This window comes from Dreissena polymorpha, chromosome 9, assembly GCF_020536995.1.
Source record: "Dreissena polymorpha isolate Duluth1 chromosome 9, UMN_Dpol_1.0, whole genome shotgun sequence".
Lineage (NCBI taxonomy): Eukaryota > Metazoa > Mollusca > Bivalvia > Myida > Dreissenidae > Dreissena > Dreissena polymorpha.
This window is the reverse complement of record NC_068363.1, coordinates 88,487,138-88,506,402: the sequence shown is the minus strand read 5'-3', so window position 1 is coordinate 88,506,402 and position 19,265 is coordinate 88,487,138. Positions and strand designations below refer to the sequence as shown.

At 34.5% G+C, this 19,265-nt stretch overlaps 1 protein-coding gene across 4 annotated transcripts in view; it reads left to right on the top strand.

Annotated features, from left to right (window-relative positions):
* The window catches only part of LOC127845252 (protein FAM167A-like), a 32,434-nt gene extending 13,404 nt beyond the window's left edge, over positions 1-19,030 (top strand). The window contains exons 1-5 of one of the 4 annotated variants that reach the window (XM_052376070.1): positions 3,947-4,077; positions 12,664-12,780; positions 15,245-15,795; positions 16,625-16,705; positions 17,323-19,030. In XM_052376070.1, the coding sequence (XP_052232030.1) occupies positions 15,265-15,795; positions 16,625-16,705; positions 17,323-17,499 (789 nt within the window). In that variant the 5' untranslated portion in view covers positions 3,947-4,077; positions 12,664-12,780; positions 15,245-15,264 and the 3' untranslated portion in view covers positions 17,500-19,030. Of the gene's footprint in view, positions 1-3,946; positions 4,078-12,663; positions 12,787-15,244; positions 15,796-16,624; positions 16,706-17,322 lie in introns of those variants that run through there. The other 3 variants (XM_052376069.1, XM_052376071.1, XM_052376072.1) reach the window with 3 other exon arrangements.
* Positions 19,031-19,265: the final 235 nt, after the last annotated feature.

The window sequence follows — 19,265 nt, the reverse complement described above, 5'->3', positions numbered from 1 at the left end:
GGGATAAACGACTCACATTGGGTTAATTTTTTTTCTTTAAATGTGCGTTTTGTGTCAAATAAAATCATAGCTGTATGTTTTATTATAATAACCCTTTCTGTTGATGTTGTAGATTATTTTTTTACGGCTGTGTTAAGGGACCTGTTCACCGATATTTATTTTATAAAAAATGTCACGAAATTTATATACTGAAAACCAATAATATGGCATAATATGAAATATTTTTTATCAAGGCAAACAGTTAAACAAGCAAATAAGTCCAACACGAACTACCTATGGACTATTCAGGCTTTAGTACCTGCGTATTTTCAATTATTAGTAAGGAATACACGTTTTTTCTCAAATTTTCGGCGAAATGCTTTGCGAACGTTTTTTTTGTTATGTTATCAATTTCGATTGGTGATTGTGTATTAATGAATCGATATTTTAACCTTATTTCTTAGTCACGAGTATTGTTTTGCTTGTTTGAATATAATCTACACATTTAAATTACATGTTCTTAATAATCATTCTGCCAATCTGTTAACAATTCCTTGTACTTTGTATAATAAATACGATTTTACCAAATGTCAATACTTCTGAGTTCTCAACTGTTAAATTTGGTTTCCTTCATTATTCAGACATGGGAAAAAAGGAACAATTGTATCTTTTGTAATTTGTAAATATGACAAAACGAAATTGAGGAGGTTCAAATTCAACGGTTCAAATATGAAAAGCTCTCTAAGATGCTTTGAAATCATTTGAGCACTTCCAATTAACAGATAAGTGTTGACTAATAGGGTTTTTCAGAGGCACTTGACGATTTCCTGTAAGAGTAGTAAGCGTTGTACTTTTTAAATCAGACGTTTTGTTGTGTTATTTCTTTGATAATTCTGAGTGTATAGAATATAAGTATAGATCAGCGAATGATTTTAATACAAATTATAATAGTCTTATTGTAGAAGGTGAAAATGCTGCGACAATTCGCCGCCTAAAGTGTATATTGACACGTCATTTAATTATCTGAAATTGATTTAACAGAGAGACAGACAGACATACAGTTTATTCAGACTTTTAAAAATGTGCGTCGTCTTCATGCTTTAATACACACATTATTCTCTGTCACGTAACTAGGTATAACAATATAATATTAAATAACAATAACTATTCATTTAAGAATACAAATACAAATACATACAATCGATGGTAAGAACACGTTGGTGTTTTCAAGGCGGTACATAAATTAATTGAACAGGATAATTAAGAATTGCATTTCTTTTAACAAAAGCTTCTTCGAAAGGATTGATTTGTCACATGACACTAGTATTTATATACACATGGGTTGCTATAAAATGTACGGCGTATATAGTTTTTATTAACTCAGTGTAACAGACGCATATACATATATATATTAAATGGTGTTCATCTTCTAAATCAAAGTCATTACAACATAAACAATAACGTTCTTTTAGTAGAATGTTATGCTGAGCGTATCTGCCAGTTTGAATTCTCAACGCATGTGCAGAGACTCTTAATCTTACAAAAGATAAGCGCAGTCAGCAAGGAAGTAAATCTTAATATTCTTCATATTCCAAAGAGGTTTTGAACATTTTATACCTATCTTCTTATACATATTTATTATTCAGAATTATTATTTTTATTGCCATACCATTCTTGTTTACCACCAACATTTGATGGCGTCATCTTGAAAATGAAGCTGGTGTGTATTTTCAAATACCAATGTTTCTGTAAGTAAATGGATAAACTGCGCAGAATTATCGGAAAAAGTCCAGCTAAGATAAAATGTTAAAATATGAAACGGGCAATAACAAGTCACATATTTTGTCATTAAGGCGGATTTTCTCATGACGCAAGCACACCAATAAAGTGATAAAACTGATGCACGGGCATGTTGTTATATAACTCCTGCACAATTTTAAAGAACGGTCCAAGAACAGTGTGACCATTTAATCGACCGCAATGTCACGACCGTTTTTTTTATTTAGAAAACCGATGGAGCGTGTCCAAAGCTGTATTACATGGACTGAACGTACGATTAATGTATATCTTACTTTGCCAACGCTATTACTGATATAATTTTATCCCACTTTTACAGCGAATTCGGTTGATTAAAGCCCCGTTGATTAAATATCATCTATAATCAACGGCAGGAAATGACGTCAATATTTCGACGAAATGACGTAATAAATCCAGCGACATTATCCAGTCGAACTAATTTTGTTTAAACAAAAAGGTTTACATAATAAAAAGTGGGATAAATAGAATAATAGATTAGTGTTGATTATAGATCAGGTTTATCATGCTCGGCACGAAAACGAAAAAGCACTCGCCAAGGCTCGTGCTTTTTGTTTTCTAAGCATCGCATGATAAACCTAATCTATAATCAACACTAACCTATTATTCTCTATGTAAGTGATATATTTAAAAAAAAGCGCTTGATCTGCATCGCATATAGTATTTACAAACATATTTTGGTTTCAATACTGCCCATTCAGCTTGGGTAAACTGTAACTTGCCATCCATCAAACAATTTTAAAATTACTTGCCATAACTTTTCACCATTTTGTATTTTCGCTTTGCGTGCAAGGCCTTTGTCCCTTAAATGATGTAATTAAAATGAATATAAATTGATATGCACTCAATACCTGGGTGAAGTTATTACAATAAGTTTGTTTCTCGTTGTTGTTTTGATTGAATGTTTTGATGAAGGTAACAGATACGACAATTATATTGCAAAAACAAAATGCAATCTGAATTCTTATTTGTATCGCCTTTAAATCACTTTCACGCGTTTGCATAACTCTTATTGGGATTTCGTACAGCAGACCATGACGAAAACGTGCATGATAAGCACACACCAAATTATGGGTAAGTGGTGGAAATGACTTATTAAACGAACCGAAAATGGTCAAAACATGGAGCAGTTCAGATGCATCCAGTTGTGTCATACATGGTGTATGTTGTAACTACCTCCGTGTGCACGAACGTATAGACACAAACAGCCATTTGTTCTCAATTTATAAAGAATAAACAAGCAGGCCATTTCGGCTATTATTCTAATAAGGCGTACGTCGACATCGTAATAAAAATAAAGCCCAATATTGTTAACATCAAATGATGACATTTAATAGGCAATTGCAACATATGACTATGCATTTAATTTCTACAAACATATACGTTCCTGTTGATGCTATATTAAGTTTTTGGCGTCACGCATTGACATCAATACATGCAAATTGCTGCTTGAAGTTCGTTTGTATTATTGTTCATTTCATCGTATTTAGCATCATCAACATCATGAATATCATCATAAACAACAGTAGCTTTGGAATCATATAATGTCTATAAAAATAAAAAAATAAAAATAATAATAATAATAATAATAATAATAATAATAATAATAATAATAATAATAATAATAATAATAATAATAATAATAATGATAATAATTATAATTATAATAATAATAATAATAATAATAATAATAATAATAATAATAATAATAATAATGAGATAAATAATTAATAGTCTACTAATTTTGTTGCAATGGTCGGAACATAACTAATGCAAACCTACTTCAAATTACGTCTAGCGGATAAATGTCAAAAGTTATCACCTAATTATTTTAAATCAATATGTACGTGAAGCTTTTAAATATGCAAGGTGTCGTTTAAATTATAATTATCTGAGATAGCAGTATGACAGGGTGCTAAAAGCAATGATAATTACTTAACTGCTTATGTCAAATAACGATATTTTCTTTACTTGACAAAAGCAATTAAAGAACGAGGAGTAAAGGCTTTATCCTCAGTATCAACACTCTACTTGCACAGCGGTGTTAACATTCTTTGTATGTATGAACTTCGCTATGCGGGCCAGTCGGTCATGCGATACGCTTTTAGAGTTTAAGACAATCGTAGAGGCTTTGGGAAAGCGCACAGTGATGCTGCATGCAGACTCATTCAGACATTACAGAATTCAACGCAATTGTAAAATATAAGTTTAGTGTTTTGTATGGCGTGGATAGTTAGGATTTAAAGGAAAATTTGAAAAAATTGTCGGATTGAACATTAAAAGGTAAGCTACTTTAATGAACATTGTCTAGGGTTTGTTTTACATAATATAATAAGGTGTTAAATAAATGAAAAATTCAACTTATATTTAAAAAAATATATATGGTAGATAAGTTGACTTATGGTTTATGTTCGGTCCATTTCACAATGTACGTATAATTTCCAACTTTAATACGAAGTTGGCATCACATGCAGAAATCATCCTTATCTTTATGTAACACAATTACCTTAGTCAATTTTATTTAATTAAATGTTAATTTAGCGAATATGTTCATATGTAGCAAAAATGATCGAATTGATCCTGAAAGACAAAAATAGGTCTCACAAACACAAACAATAAAGCACGGTTCGGCTCGTAGAAACCAACATCATGTTTACGCCTAATTTTATTAAAATTAGCATCACAACGGTGTTAAAAATAACTGCTACATCAGTTAACAAAACCCAGCAACCTGTACAAGTCCATCCATTTTTACATAATTATATTCAATAGCATGTTCATCTTAATGCACATATTGTCGAATTCCGATGATGCGGAAACAGTTTGACCGTAGTAAATTGCTCGAAAATATTCTGTTTTTAAGTATTGTGTTTTTTTCTTATAATAATATTATTATATTTTGAATAATTCAGCCAAACATCAAGCATATGGTGTTACAAATGTGTACACGGCCATGCGTCTTCTTTAGCCGTATAAATAATTGTACTATTCAAAAGTTCATTAAATAGTCATTAAACAAAGATCTACGCCATAATGCAATTATTTCGTACGATCATTATCTCCATTATTTGGGTCCTTGTTTCTTGTTCCCATATTACTTGATTGACTGTTCATTGTCATGTCCTCTCTCTCTCTCTCTCTCTCTCTCATCTCTCTCTCTCTCTCTCTCTCGTCTCATCTCTCTCTCTCTATCTCTCCCTCTCCTCATCTCTCATCCTCTCTCTCTCTCCTGCTCATCTCTCCTCTCTCTCTCTCTCTCTCTCCTCTCTCTCTCATCTCTCTCTCTCCTCTCTCTCTCTCTCTCTCTCTCTCTATATATATATATATATATATATATATATATTTATATTTATATATATATCAGCAAATATTTGCTCTCTTCTCTTCTCTGATACCTGTACAGTACGTCCAAATGTTCTTGTGAAAACACTGCTATGATCACTATGCCGTTAACATGAGTTTCCGTAACAAATACACGAAGATTTCTTTGTCAACAGACGATTTTGAAGGACTAATTATCTTGCAAGTTGACATTGTAACACTTCACCATCAACATCTCGGTTTAATTCGTAGTAATGTTCCTTCATTAAAGTTTTTAAATACGAGTATGTTGGACGTGCATGACACGGTATGTTTTCATGTATCACATGGTAAAAATGCATTTTGAACATTGTTTCTTTTGTGAGGAGGAAATAAGTTTAAATATTTAAATCCAGGCGTGTCGCTGGTCTTGCAAATGCATATTCTGCGATCAAATATAGATCTATGACGGTCGCTGTAATGGTTTGAAACTTAAGTTTAAGTATTTTATTATCGAAAGTAATACGCTGGTGATGCCAAGTTTTTATACATTGCATGTTTGAATCATTAAAAATGCATGCCCTACTGTGAATGCGATATCGCTCTACGTTAAGTAATGCACCATCATTATTTGAAGCTTGCGTTATTCGAAGTAATGTATTTAAAACTTAAGTTCGTATCGTATTTGAAACTTAAATACTCAAATGAGAAGGTTGCCAATAACACCAATTATGCCTTTGCAGTATTTGAGATTTTAAAATGGGCATTTAAAGCGCGTCATCTGAACAGGTAGACAATTACTAGGCTGAGCTTGTTATCGAACTAGTTACAATGAACTTTAATTAATTGCTATCTGCAAAACGTCGATGGACTCAGATAACGAGGTAACGTCATTTAATCTTAGAGAGTAGCGTGTATGAGTGTGATTTAATAAAATATAATACAAACTTTAAAAATGTATAAAAATATTTTTAAAAGAGTAAGTTATTTTACTTTCATGCGGTTATAAATATGACGGCTATCCATATTTTGATTCGTTCAAAACGAAATAACTACGGCAAAACAGAGGTGTTGCTTTTAATGGCGTTTAATGCAAGTGCCAGAATATGATCGGAAGGCTTAAATAAGAGACACATATTACATGTTGTCAATAGCTTCACAGGTTTAAGTTATAATGTGTGTATTCATGTTTGATGTGATGATTATCTACAGAAAATAAAGAAAGACAAAGTGTTCATAAGGGCTCCGTTTTACTTAATGATATTATCTGATTGCATTTTTTTGTTTGTTGCATACGTAACTTATGTATGATGTAATATATGGAAGGACAGTTAGAACTGATTTTAACGCAATTAATCGTAATGCTGATGAAGATTTAAACTGGAAAACGTATGCATTTCATTTTGCTATGTTTTATTTTGCATCGGTCATATCAATATGTGTTTTATGTTAAAAAGTTTTGTGTACATTCTTTGCCTAGAACGATATATTTCTAAAAGGTGAATTGTTTCCAGTTAAACAAACTAGAAATGTGCCCTATCTGCAGTACTGAAGATTTCCATCAGATACATTGAGAATGGAAGAATTGAGTTCACTGATGATGATGGCACAAACCTACCTATGCCTCTAATATGGTTTGATTCACAGAGCCAAAATAAATAATCAAAATCTGTTTAATTATTCCCATTTAATATTCACATTTTATGACAGCATCATTTATTTACAAATGTCTTGTGATGAATTGTTACAAAATTATCAATGAAAACAATTAAATAAATTTGATGGTTTTGCTTTCAATTGAAATTTACTCACACTTTTTTACGAATCGTAACATCTATAATCAGTTGACACACAACAGTTAACATAATAATGAGAACATCATATATCACATTAACAAAGATGTAGTACGATCAACTGTTTGTATAAAAATGAGTTCTAACAACATAGAACACCTTCTTGATTTTAGTAAGTCCGCACAGGCTAATCAGGGACGACTATTTCTGCTTTTATGATATTTTTCTTTTAAAGAAAGTCTCTTCTTAACAAAAATGCAGTTAAGGCGGAATTTCACGTCCCTGATTTGCATGTGCTTACTGCACAGGCTAATCTGGGACGACGCTTTTCGCACTTGTATTAAACCCCCTTTACACGGATTACGGCTCATTTTGTGTTTTGTTTTGAGTTAGAAAATATAGTCAAGTGGTCTAGTGATACAGCTGCACTTAATGGTTCTAGTTATAGAAATTGCAGAAGCATTGGGCGCGATTGTGTTTTTAAATTGCCTGCGCATCAAAGATAAACATCTGTTACTGTTTTTTAACCATGGTAACGAATATTTAAAAATTCACAGGCTGCTTTCTTTCCAATGGCGCATCGTTCATTGAGCAGATAAATTATTCTGAAAGTATGTACATAAAGATCATAACGATTACTTTTTTCTTTCATCAAATACGTTTGCATGTATAACAAACTCAATACCTTATTTGTGAATCACTTCTTCCCGCTCTTCGTCGTCACCATTATTTCTTCTCTTACCAACTTGACCAGCCTCGCTCTCTTAGCTATTTATTCTTACAAATCATTTTTAATCTATTTATTGTTTATAGCGTACGTATGCTGATATTTGTATTCCTCAAAAACCTCATCAGCTGCAGAAGCAGCATCATCACCAACAACACATTAATATTATGGTGCCTCGTTTAGACCTTGAAATTGGTCTGCATTTTGACTCAATCTAATTCAGAAGGTCCACAATCTTGTTTTACCCAAAATACTGCTTGCTTCAACGCTTTGATACTTTTATGGACGTGAGCACTATCATCACATAAATAACCATACCTCTTATTGACTATGCTATTAACATATTTTTGGACTTGTTCAAGGAGCCAATTAAGCTCGATTTGTAATTGTCGGCTTGGGTACTACTTTAATGTTACCCTGGTGCTCTTAAGTATACTTAAATGTACCCCGGGTACGGAAAATATACTTACACATACCCGGCCAATTTTGACGGTACCCGAGTTTTATTCCCGTCCGATGACGTAAAACGCGCTACGAAATACGAAACACAATTGCCTTTAAACAAAAAGTGTCTCAACATGCTTTTTAAGCGGGAATTTCGATAATATATAGATCTTTTTACATAATATTGACATAAATATGAACATACTGAATTTTAGAAAAGCCGACAACAACCAATTTAGCGATATTATTGCCGGGTTCGTTTCAGTTTAATTTCCGTCGTGGGGTACATTTACGTATACTCAAGAGTACACTGTGTACATTTAAGAAGTACCCGAGCCGACGATGAACAATTGAACGCAAATTAATCAATAGTGACAAAGCTTCCACTGGGGGTATGCGTTTATCACTGCAGTATTTGGTTCAAGTTTGATGTCATTATGCCTTAAGGTCGACCTGTTTTTGTTTTGGTTTATCACAAGAATAATCACAAGAAACCATGCCGCAACGTTCTTTGTATTGAACTGTTAAACGTTTTTATTTCAAATGGTCACGACCTTCAAATTCGTAGATAATCCGATTATTATAATGGTATTTTTTATAAGCGCTATCTTCAATGTTTATCAAACGATTGAATGGGTTGATTAAAATAACATCAGTAAATAAGTATTGTGAAATTTGAAGTTTCTTGGTCAGAAATAAGCCTCCTTGCCAATAATAAGCCTGATTGATGGTGCGATAAGAATTGCAAGGTTATCATATATGAGTAAATAGTGGCAAATAGAAACTTCGGCTTTGAAGGCGATTTCACGTATAAGAATACAAGAATGAAAATAGCAAATAATACCTTACATTTGTAATGCTCCTCCGTACGGCGGTGGATGAAGGAGGGAGGAATTATAAGAATGGGGTTTGTCCGTTCATTAATCTGTGTGTAAGTCCGGCAGTCTGTATGTTTGGAAAGTGCAAGGAAACAAAAGATACAGGGAATTACTCAAAAGGGGCTTGTTAGACAGCCTAACAATCTTTAGGCATATTCTAGAAATTAAACGAATCTAGGGAATGCACTTGCCCAAGACTTTAAGTAACGCGTTTTATTGTCTTTTCATGAGCCATTTTATTTTTGCAAAATTGTATTAACTTTCAGCAGATATATACATTTTTTTTACTAACATACAAGGGCAAAAGGAAGAATCAAAAGGCACAGGGCACATTTTTGCAATATATTTTCTATACACACTGATGGAGTTTAATGAAAAGTACATGTCATTCTGAAGATGATCAGAATTCAACAGTCAATCCCGCTGACTCCAAGCACTTTGTATAGAAAGCATAAGAATATAAATACACGTTATCATGAATAATTATGAATAAACGGTGCAAAATACAATCGCTTGTATATATAGTTGAAAGGAACACTGTCTACATTATAGGTGTGCAGAAGGGATTACAAACATAACAGGCAACTCACAAAAATAAATGGTACATCGAACAGACGTACACCTTATATTATGATGGAGCTAAAACGTGTATCTGTACCTAACTAACGAAACAATAACACGTGGTCTTTAGGTTAATGATACATGCTAAATAAGGTTATTGATGTTAGTATTCTTAGATAATAATGCATAAGTGCTCATGATTTACATACGATGGTTGTATACCAATTATAGTAGACTTCATTTTATCAAGTGCAAAAATTGTAGTTACTTAAACGCTGAAAATCATTTTCTCTTCAGAATTGAGACATGGGAAAAACTATTGTAACTATTGTAATTTGTAATATATAATCTTAAGGCGGTTGAAAAGGTTCAACTGAATGTTGTGAACATTAAGAAGCTCTTAATCGTGTTTTGAAAGATTTTGTACCCTCCCAATTACACAGACTAAGTGTGGACCATAGAGGTATAGTAGGCCTACTTGAAGAAATCCACTGAGAGACCCTAGGTGGTGTGACATTTGCAACACAGATTTGTTGTTTACTAATTGTAGATGTACATAAGAGTACGACATGTATGTACGTACGTAGTGCATTGACGGATTTAAATTGCTTATGAATTTACGTTTTGATGACAGAACACTCGTTTATAGGTTATGGTAGTTGGGTAAAAACACTTCAATTAACGCGTGTCGAAATGCCGCTAATAGTCCATTATCAATGTACTTTTATTTAACAATTAAGCAAACTCCCACTGTGAGTATAATTCCACAAAACCGGTGCAGGTCCTTGAAATTATGTCCAATTTTGTGCAAATATAAGTGAATTTTTTAAGGAAACACTTGAGCAAAGCACGACCATTCAAAGTTTGAATAACAATTTACACGACATCAAGCATATTCAAAGCTATCTTATGGGGGTTTGAAGTGTCTCAGTGCAGTGACACACATAAGGCATTGTTCCTGCACTCTCTTCCATTAGTTATTTATTTTATAAGAATTTCAACTAGCCCAAAAAGACAGTTGTCATGCTGCTTATGGAAATGTGAAATACATCAGAATTACTTTATTTAATAAGCCTGTGTTCTTGGCCAAAAATTTGATGTGTATGCAATCATGTACACGGTTATTCTGCACGCAACGTGACAGTTTGAAACCGATTTCAGACGTTTCCAATGATTTTTTTTAAATCTTAAGATATCGGCACCCACTGCAAACAAGCTGTCTCAACTGCGCTAAAGATTTTTGCAAATGTATTTCATAACTTGAGATATTTGGAAAAATAAAGTTCTTAACGATGTGTTTACATTCTGTCCAGCCCGTGTGTAAATCCCTGTAAACCCCGTTGATCTTGCACCCTGACCTATGTATCCCTATAATCTGGTTATTTTCTTTTTTCTTGATTACCGTTTTTAAAATTTCATTGCTAATTGTTGATGCATATTTATAAAGTCTTGTATTAACAGCTAAAATACACACGGGAACACATATTTTTTTATACAGGAACACATAATAACAAAAGATGTGTTTGTCAGAAACACAATGCCCCCTATTGCGCCTCCTTGAAATAAAATTTCAATATATCATTTGGCAGGTTTAGAAATTATCTCCCTTTTAAAGTTTATTACTTCCATTAGATTGTATTTTATGACTTTTGACCTTGAAGGATGACCTTGACCTTGACCTTTCACCACTCTAAATGTGCAGCTTCATGAGATACACATACATGCCAAATATCAGGATGCTATCTTCAATATTCAAAAAGTTATGACCAAACTTTAACGAAGGTTAAAGTTTTGGTTAAAGTTTTGGGACACACACATACAATGAATGAATGAAAGACAGACCGGCCAAAAACAATATGCCACGAGCTTTCGATCCGGGGGCATAAAACGCAGGTTTACCTAAAACGTATTTGTCTAAACAAAATTTATGTAGCATTTAGACAAACGTATATCAGTTTCTAAGAGAAACACATACGAGACCGACTTTTTCAAAAGTGTTTGAAACTTAATTTTCAAATAACTGACTCTCGTAGTAACGGTTCACACTGACAATCAAACTGCATATACTTTCTCACTTGCGTTTTCTAAAACAAGATTAGCATTAGCTTAATTTTCGAGAAAAATGTTGAAGTTTCGTAAATATTTTAACCGCAATGATCCCAAGTAAATAAATACAAGCCCGTTGTTGGTCTGTTTGTTTCATACCGAATGTTTCTTGTTATACTCCCGAGTAACATGCTTTTATGGGCGGTGGATCGGTTTTATATTGAATTGATTTGCCTGCGTGTCCACCTGCTAATGTGTCTATCCGTCTGCCGATGTGTTTATGGTTGTCAGCATTTGTTTTGAACCATTTGTGTACCTTTAGGCAGAGTGCAGTGCCAAATGATTAGAATGACTCTTTATGCGGTATTGACGGAGTTATTTCCTTTTGTCAAAAGTTACACAAGGATGAATTGTTGTTAATTAAAGTACAACATTACTATTATAAATCTTGCTACAATATAAGCGCATAAATCCCCTCCCCCTTTCTTCTTGTTTTTATTTAAACTTATAAGTTTCAAGTTTTTTACCATCGCAATACTTCATATTGCTTAGTTCTTTATCCATGTGACGATTGACAAAGTCGCGTTCGAGGTATTTGATAGCAGCTGTTCTAGAACCAGGACTAAATAGTGCAGATCATAATGTACAAATAAAGAAACAAAAACGAAGCAGAATCATTCTCAAACTGTCAATACTATGTATGTATGATGATGCAAAATCACGCCAGAAGACACTTTCCGTGTTTATAATTTTAAACTAAATTATCACTCAACTGAGCACCTTCGTAAATTTTTCACCCATTAACCTTGAAGGAGTTCTGTATCGTAAGAAGACGGAACCATTTAATAACTTACTAAGATAGGACGTAAACGTTTCATCAAAATCTGAGGTCTGTTTGAATAATACCAACATCATCATTGACCACGAGTCTCCTTCGTCACAATCGTTCTTTAAACAAAAATGGTTAGAAAATGATTTGTCAATATGTGTAATGCATTGAATACCTGTTTTACGTTTTTAAAAAGTGCGTTTGTACGTCTTTTATAAACACAAGGAGACGAATTTATATCTATTTTATCAAAAATGGAAAGACGGGGAATAATTTTATTTCTAATTGTAGGAGTCACATGATTATGTACCTGATAATAGAGTCAATTTGCAAAAAATGCAGCGATCCTCATCAGCAGCAGCAGTAGCAGGAGCAACGGCAGCAGTAGTAGCAGCATTTGTACTAGTGGTAAAAGTAGGACGAGTTGCTGTTGTTGTTGTTATTTATTTATGTTTCATTACAAAAAGGAAAGTGTAACTTGATCAACATTGTTAGTCAGTAAGTTAACATTTCTATGTACAGACAATTCCTTAACCGTTTTTGAAGTAGCAATGGAGTGTCTCCACCAAAGTATCGATACCTTTCCCGTATCATATAAACCAATAAGCCTCACAGATGAACGAGATAATATAAGATTTCTGAAGTGTTTGATTCATACAGGATGACTCTGTCAACGAAGAGGCGTTTATCTTAACAGCGGTGATACGAGTTAGACTTGTTTCACGAACTATTTAACGACAAGCAATTAATGTGCAAATGTATAGGAAATAGTGTCACACGGCGGATAGGGCGTTTAAACGTGCGACCGTATTAATAGTCTGCAAACAATTAAAAGGACATTCGCGGTTCTGTTATTTGTCTATATATGTATAGTAAAACATATTAATTCTTATGGAATGCAAGGAAGAAATGTAAATAAATATTACATATTATGCATATAAGTGTTAGGCTCAATCATATATCTCTGCGATATTTAAATTTGCCAGAATTTTGTTTACATTTCGTACATATGAGATATATGATGGCCATAATGAAATTCTTTATCAAAATATATAGCTGCAGGCGTCATGGTTTCGTGATAAAACGTGTTTATATCTAGTTCGTTATGCCAGATATGTATTTGGAGAAAAATATATTTTACAAAGTATTTAATCTGTGAATAATATATACGATAAGACATGTGAACAGCTTTAAAATTATTCCGTTCTTTTTGTATCGAAAAATAAGTTATTGACTACAAGATATCGTTCTGTACTAAACTGCAAATTTGCATAAAGATTTATTGACTTTTAACAACCCAATAATGTTTGTCCAAGGCGAAAACATTTGGTCATATAGATGAACCAAAGACCGATATGCAAAATTTATGTGTTGGATACTGAATAAAACTATCGTTTAAAGGTTACTTATAGTTCAGCATACGCCTATTTTATGATATATATCATGTGTCGGTAAAAGTCATCATTGAAAGTAATTTTAAGAGGGTTGATATAATTCCAAAAGCTAATGACCGTGCGATAAAGATTTACAGTCCATAAAGTCAAATTTTAAAATTTTACGCAACAGCGGCGAATCAAAGATTGTTAGACACACGAGTTCGTCTGGCATCTCTTAAATGTATTTCCATACTATGAAAGCCAGAAATAATTAATAGTAAAATTTCATATTTTGTTGTGCACATTTTCTGGATGAAGATTCAACGTTTGCGACGGTAACGTTATTTTTAATAAGTACCGTTCTTTGGTTTATGAAGTATAAGATAACTAGACACGGGTTCCTACTACTCATCGATGAGAAACATAGTTATGAACAATATAATCCTAACAAAAAGCCTGTGTATTCAGCTGGCTGATGGATTTAGAACTCATGATTCAATTGTGTCGTTTCTTAATTTTTTAACGTCACCTTTTTGGTGAAAGGCATCAATCATCTGGAAAAATATCGACGCCTGAAATGTACATTATACGCGTGTTTCGAAGTATGTAAAGACATATGAGGGGATTCTTGTCTTAAAATATATCACATATTGCACTAGACAGGTATGAGGGATGTTTCTTTTACGGATATGAAAATTTCGTCCTTTTAATGCCATACAGGGTCCCCGGTCTAGTTATCAATGCTATTGATTGGCCCTTTAAACATTGTAACAGAGAGACGAATTATGTATGTTCCTTAAACACAGCGGACTGTGTTTATATAGTTCTATAATCCAATCATAGTCATATTCCTTATCGAAGAAACAAACATTTGTTTGATAATTATTATAACAATCATATTAATGTGTGACAAAATATATAATCAAACAAACAATACTTTCAACGAACATGTCTTTAATAAATTTAAGTTACAGTTGTTATAATATTAACGTCTATTTTATCGCATGAAATAACTAGCTTTTGTACGTTATAACATACAATTTGTTTTATTGCAAACAACGGCTAATCGTCTGCCTTTTCCAACAGCTTAAACAAATCGAATCAATCTGCATAATAAACTCTTTTTTTCTTTGCAAAGTGTATTTGAATAGCTTCAGCTTCGCGGCGTCTTCTGTATCTCTTTTCTGAAAATAGTATTTTATATTAACATAATTACAAAGTTGGGTTTATACTTTACTTAGGCAATCATAAGGCTGATAAAACCATATTTTCCAAGTGATGTAATCCTTCAAAGACTCTATTTTGCAAAGTAATTATCTAATATATATTTCAATTTATCATGGGCAGTGTATTGAAATGATAAAAAAAAAACGAGCGACACATTTATTCCTTGTGCGTATTGGTGCGCATTTCCTTATCAGATGATTATACGCGATTGAAGTGTTTCATTTAATTGAGCGTGGCACTTACTGTAATTGTGTTTTATGCGTTTTCAGATTTCCAATGTGAACTATTTATGAAGTCATATGAACGAAATTCCGATGACGTCAGATACAGCGAGAAAATGCGAGAATTCCGTCGTCCCACACTGTTCGTGATAGACGAGAACGGTATCGATGTAACTAAATCCGTATGCGAAATATCCGAGACCGGAAGTTTAGACGGCTTCACCGGAAATGAAAACGGGATACCGGTTACGTGTGACCATAACGCGAACTTGACCAAACCAGACGAACACGATTCAAATCGGGAAAGTGGCAACAACCTCTTGATACCTAAGTGCGATGATGACTTTGACCTCTGTGAACTTAAAGCCACCACCGCGCGACTAAAATTGTCGACCAGACGACAAAGTACGGTCGCCTGGCAACAGGCGCACTTAGGCTCGACACGTGTTCCCGTTGTACTCCCGAAGTTCGATTCTTCAAAATTAATTAAAAGCTATAAAGACACTGATACGGACAACAACAACCAGGACGACGATTCTTTTACGGAGGAGAGAAAAAATCGAATCGACGACGCTCTGGCATGGCTTCGATCAGAATTGGTAAACCAACCTCTTTTTGATTATTCTAACAACAATTTTTATCATACTCGAACTAATTTTGTTCCTCTTTCATGTACTACTACTTCATGTACACTCCCACCTTTAGACCACTATCACTATTTCTACTTCAATATCTACTTCTGTCGCGACTGTTTTTGCTTCTGCTGCATCCATTGCGACAACAGCATAATCAGTTGTACATATAGCTGTTATTGCCAAAGAATGTGTGCATTTTTCAGCGTATAGGAGGTCCTTCCGCGACTGAAGATAAATTATGTGTGACCAAGTTCTTCGTCCAAACGCTCCAACTATTTAAATTACTACACAGCTATTTTGTTTTTCCTGACGTCGGCGTCAACAAGACAGTCACTATAATCTGACAAAAAATATTGATACCAGTTGCAGATGTAGACATGTGTGTGTACACATGGAAACATGTGTATTCTCGATGAAAACGGTCACGTCTCGTGTTCCACAATCTTTCCGCAATAGGCATATATAGTGCGTGTCATACCTTGTGTATATACAATACCTATACGAGGGGTATGTTTTCAAACTGTGTATTTGTGTAAATATTCGTTGTTGAAAAGTCAAACCATACACAATATGTGTATATTTAACAATCTGGAACCCATAGGGTAAGCTTTTGGGTGGGGGACCGGGTAGTGTCCGGAAGGGTGGGGGGTAAATTTATGATACTGCTGCCTGTGGATGTAGGGACATCGAATCGATATATATTGACACTTCCGCAATAATTATCCATTATTATAATTAGCATAGCTTTTTAAGAATAAAATGAGGCTCATTTACCGAAATCTCCATGTTTCAGATGCAGATGCGCAGCGAAGACGAACGGTTGGCTAGGCAACTACTCTCAATCAGACACGACATCCATCAGTTGAAACTACAGGTATATAGTGAGTGAGTGAGTGAGTGATTAATTGTTTGATTGATAGAGTGAGTGAGTGAGAGAGTGAGTGAGTGAGTGAGTGAGTGAGTGAGTGAGTGAGTGAGTGAGTGAGTGAGTGAGTGAGTGAGTGAGTGAGTGAGTGAGTGAGTGAGTGAGTGAGTGAGTGAGTGAGTGAGTGAGTGAGTGAGTGTGTGAGTGAGTCAGTCAGTCAGTCAGTCAGTCAGTCAGTCAGTCAGTCAGTCAGTCAGTCAGTCAGTCAGTCAGTCAGTCAGTCAGTCAGTCAGTCAGTCAGTCAGTCAGTCAGTCAGTCAGTCAGTCAGTCAGTCAGTCAGTCAGTCTGATGATAAGTAAATGTGATATAGACGGTAAGGTACGTCGTTTGCAGTGAGTGATACCGGGACAGAAATAGTGGGGGAAAAGGGACGGGGAAAAAGAACAAAAAATGTGAGGGACTAATAAAGATCATCAGTAGGCAAGTAAACACACCTGCAAAGAAGGATGATAAAAATTTACAAAAGTTACTACTTGTTACTTTTTTTAGTACCGTCGTTTGCCTCTTACGCCTATGATTCATTAATAAGTAATTAAAACTATAATTTGATATGGACTTATTGCAGCGAAGTTGCCAAGCTCACCGAGAGATGCTGGAAGACGTGACGCTCGATATGGAAGAGAATCACTTGTTGAACGTTATTTCGGACATGCCCATTCCGGACTCTGTTCATGACACACCCTTGAAGCATCTGGGAGTGACGCGCATGCACCTGAGCGCGAGACGATTTTCGACCTGTTGAACGAGTCCGGTGACAGGGCTGTGTTGAACGTTGACATGACCGAGGCTGTTGACTGCCTCAGGGCATCTATTGGAACGCAGGGCGATTTTCGTCGTGTTGAAATGGCTTCCAATTAAATCTTCCGTGCGTGCGGGTGAATAAATGTGTTGAATTTTACAGGACCGATGCTTTTGGTTAACGAAGTGGTCTTATTTACGAGTAAGCGTCTATGCAACGAAGCCCTGTCAGGCTGATCTGCGACAGAGACCAAACATATGGTATAGGGAGGCGGAAAACTACAACGGGCGAGGCATGGTCAGGGGTGATAACCCCAAAAAAGGGTTAGGGTAAGGGTTATGGTTAGGGGTCGGATTAGAGTAAGGGATGGGTTCAGGCTAACCCAAACCCTAACCCGACCCATAACACTAACCCAAACCCTAACCCTCTAACCCCCCCCCCCCCCCTTGCGCAATACCATACCATGCCTCGCCCGTTGTAGTTTTCCGCCTCCCTATGGTATATTTTAACAGCCAAACGTATTTTCGTTTTCAAATGTGCCGAACATTGTTTGCACTACAGACTAGTCTGCTTACTAAACACTCAAAGTGACTGTTATACTCCGGATTGCAGATGCGTCAGTGTTAACATGGAATTCGTTTTACTTGTCAAGTATCTGTACGCATGATGAAACATCAAAGCTGACACTTCGATCTACAGAGATATGTATCATGTTTGATGAAATCGCATACAGTTAGCGCATAAACGTACAGAAATGTCCATTTGTATTAGCTATAACTCTTTTTAAATTCACCAGTACGAGTTGCTACCTTTGCAACAACTGTCTAACTGACTTGCGCTTAGACCTAAAGTGCATGTGATCATAATATAATCAAATATGGGCCTTTCAAATCGAAATATTCAAGTCAAATCAGTGAACAAATTGTGTTGTTGTTGTGATTTTATAATTATCAAATGGCAAACAGGTCGAGAAATTGTGTTGCAAATGATTTAATATGATAATAAAATATGGGCAATTCAGATCGAATTATTCAAGTCAAATCAGTAGGCAAATTGTGTTGTTGCTGTGATTTTATAATAACCAAATTGCAATAAGATTGAGATCGAGATATTTTTTGCAAATGATTTCGTTCCCGTTACGGTTCTTCATTTAAGCTATAGTTATGGTCCCTTTTTTGACCTTGCAGTCTTTCACGAATATGGGGATGACAATATTGCATCTTGATCATTAATTGTTAACTTTTTGCAATATTGCGCCTTGAGTCGTTCTAGTGAACGACACATTTACGTTCAAATATTAATCAATTACATGCCCAATATGAACGAATCGGTATAAAAACTGTTAATTTCATTCATGTTCGCCCTAATTTTGGGATGGAATTGTTCAAAGTTTCAGGTACAAATTAAAGGGAAGTAATCATTTTTGACGCAAACATAATCCATCAGTTACCTCCCATTGTAAAATAATTTGTTCAATACGGGTATAATACTCGTTTGTGTAAATGTAGATGTAGACTTCTACTACTACTACTACTACTACTACTGCTACGACTACAACTACAACAACAATAACTTCTACTACAACAACAGCAACAACTACAACTACTACTACTACTTCTACTTCTACTACTACTACTACTACTACTACTACTACTACTACTACTACTACTACTACTACTACTACTACTACTACTATTACTACTACTACTACTACTACTACTATTTCTACTACTACTACTACTAATACTACTACTACTGCTACGACTACA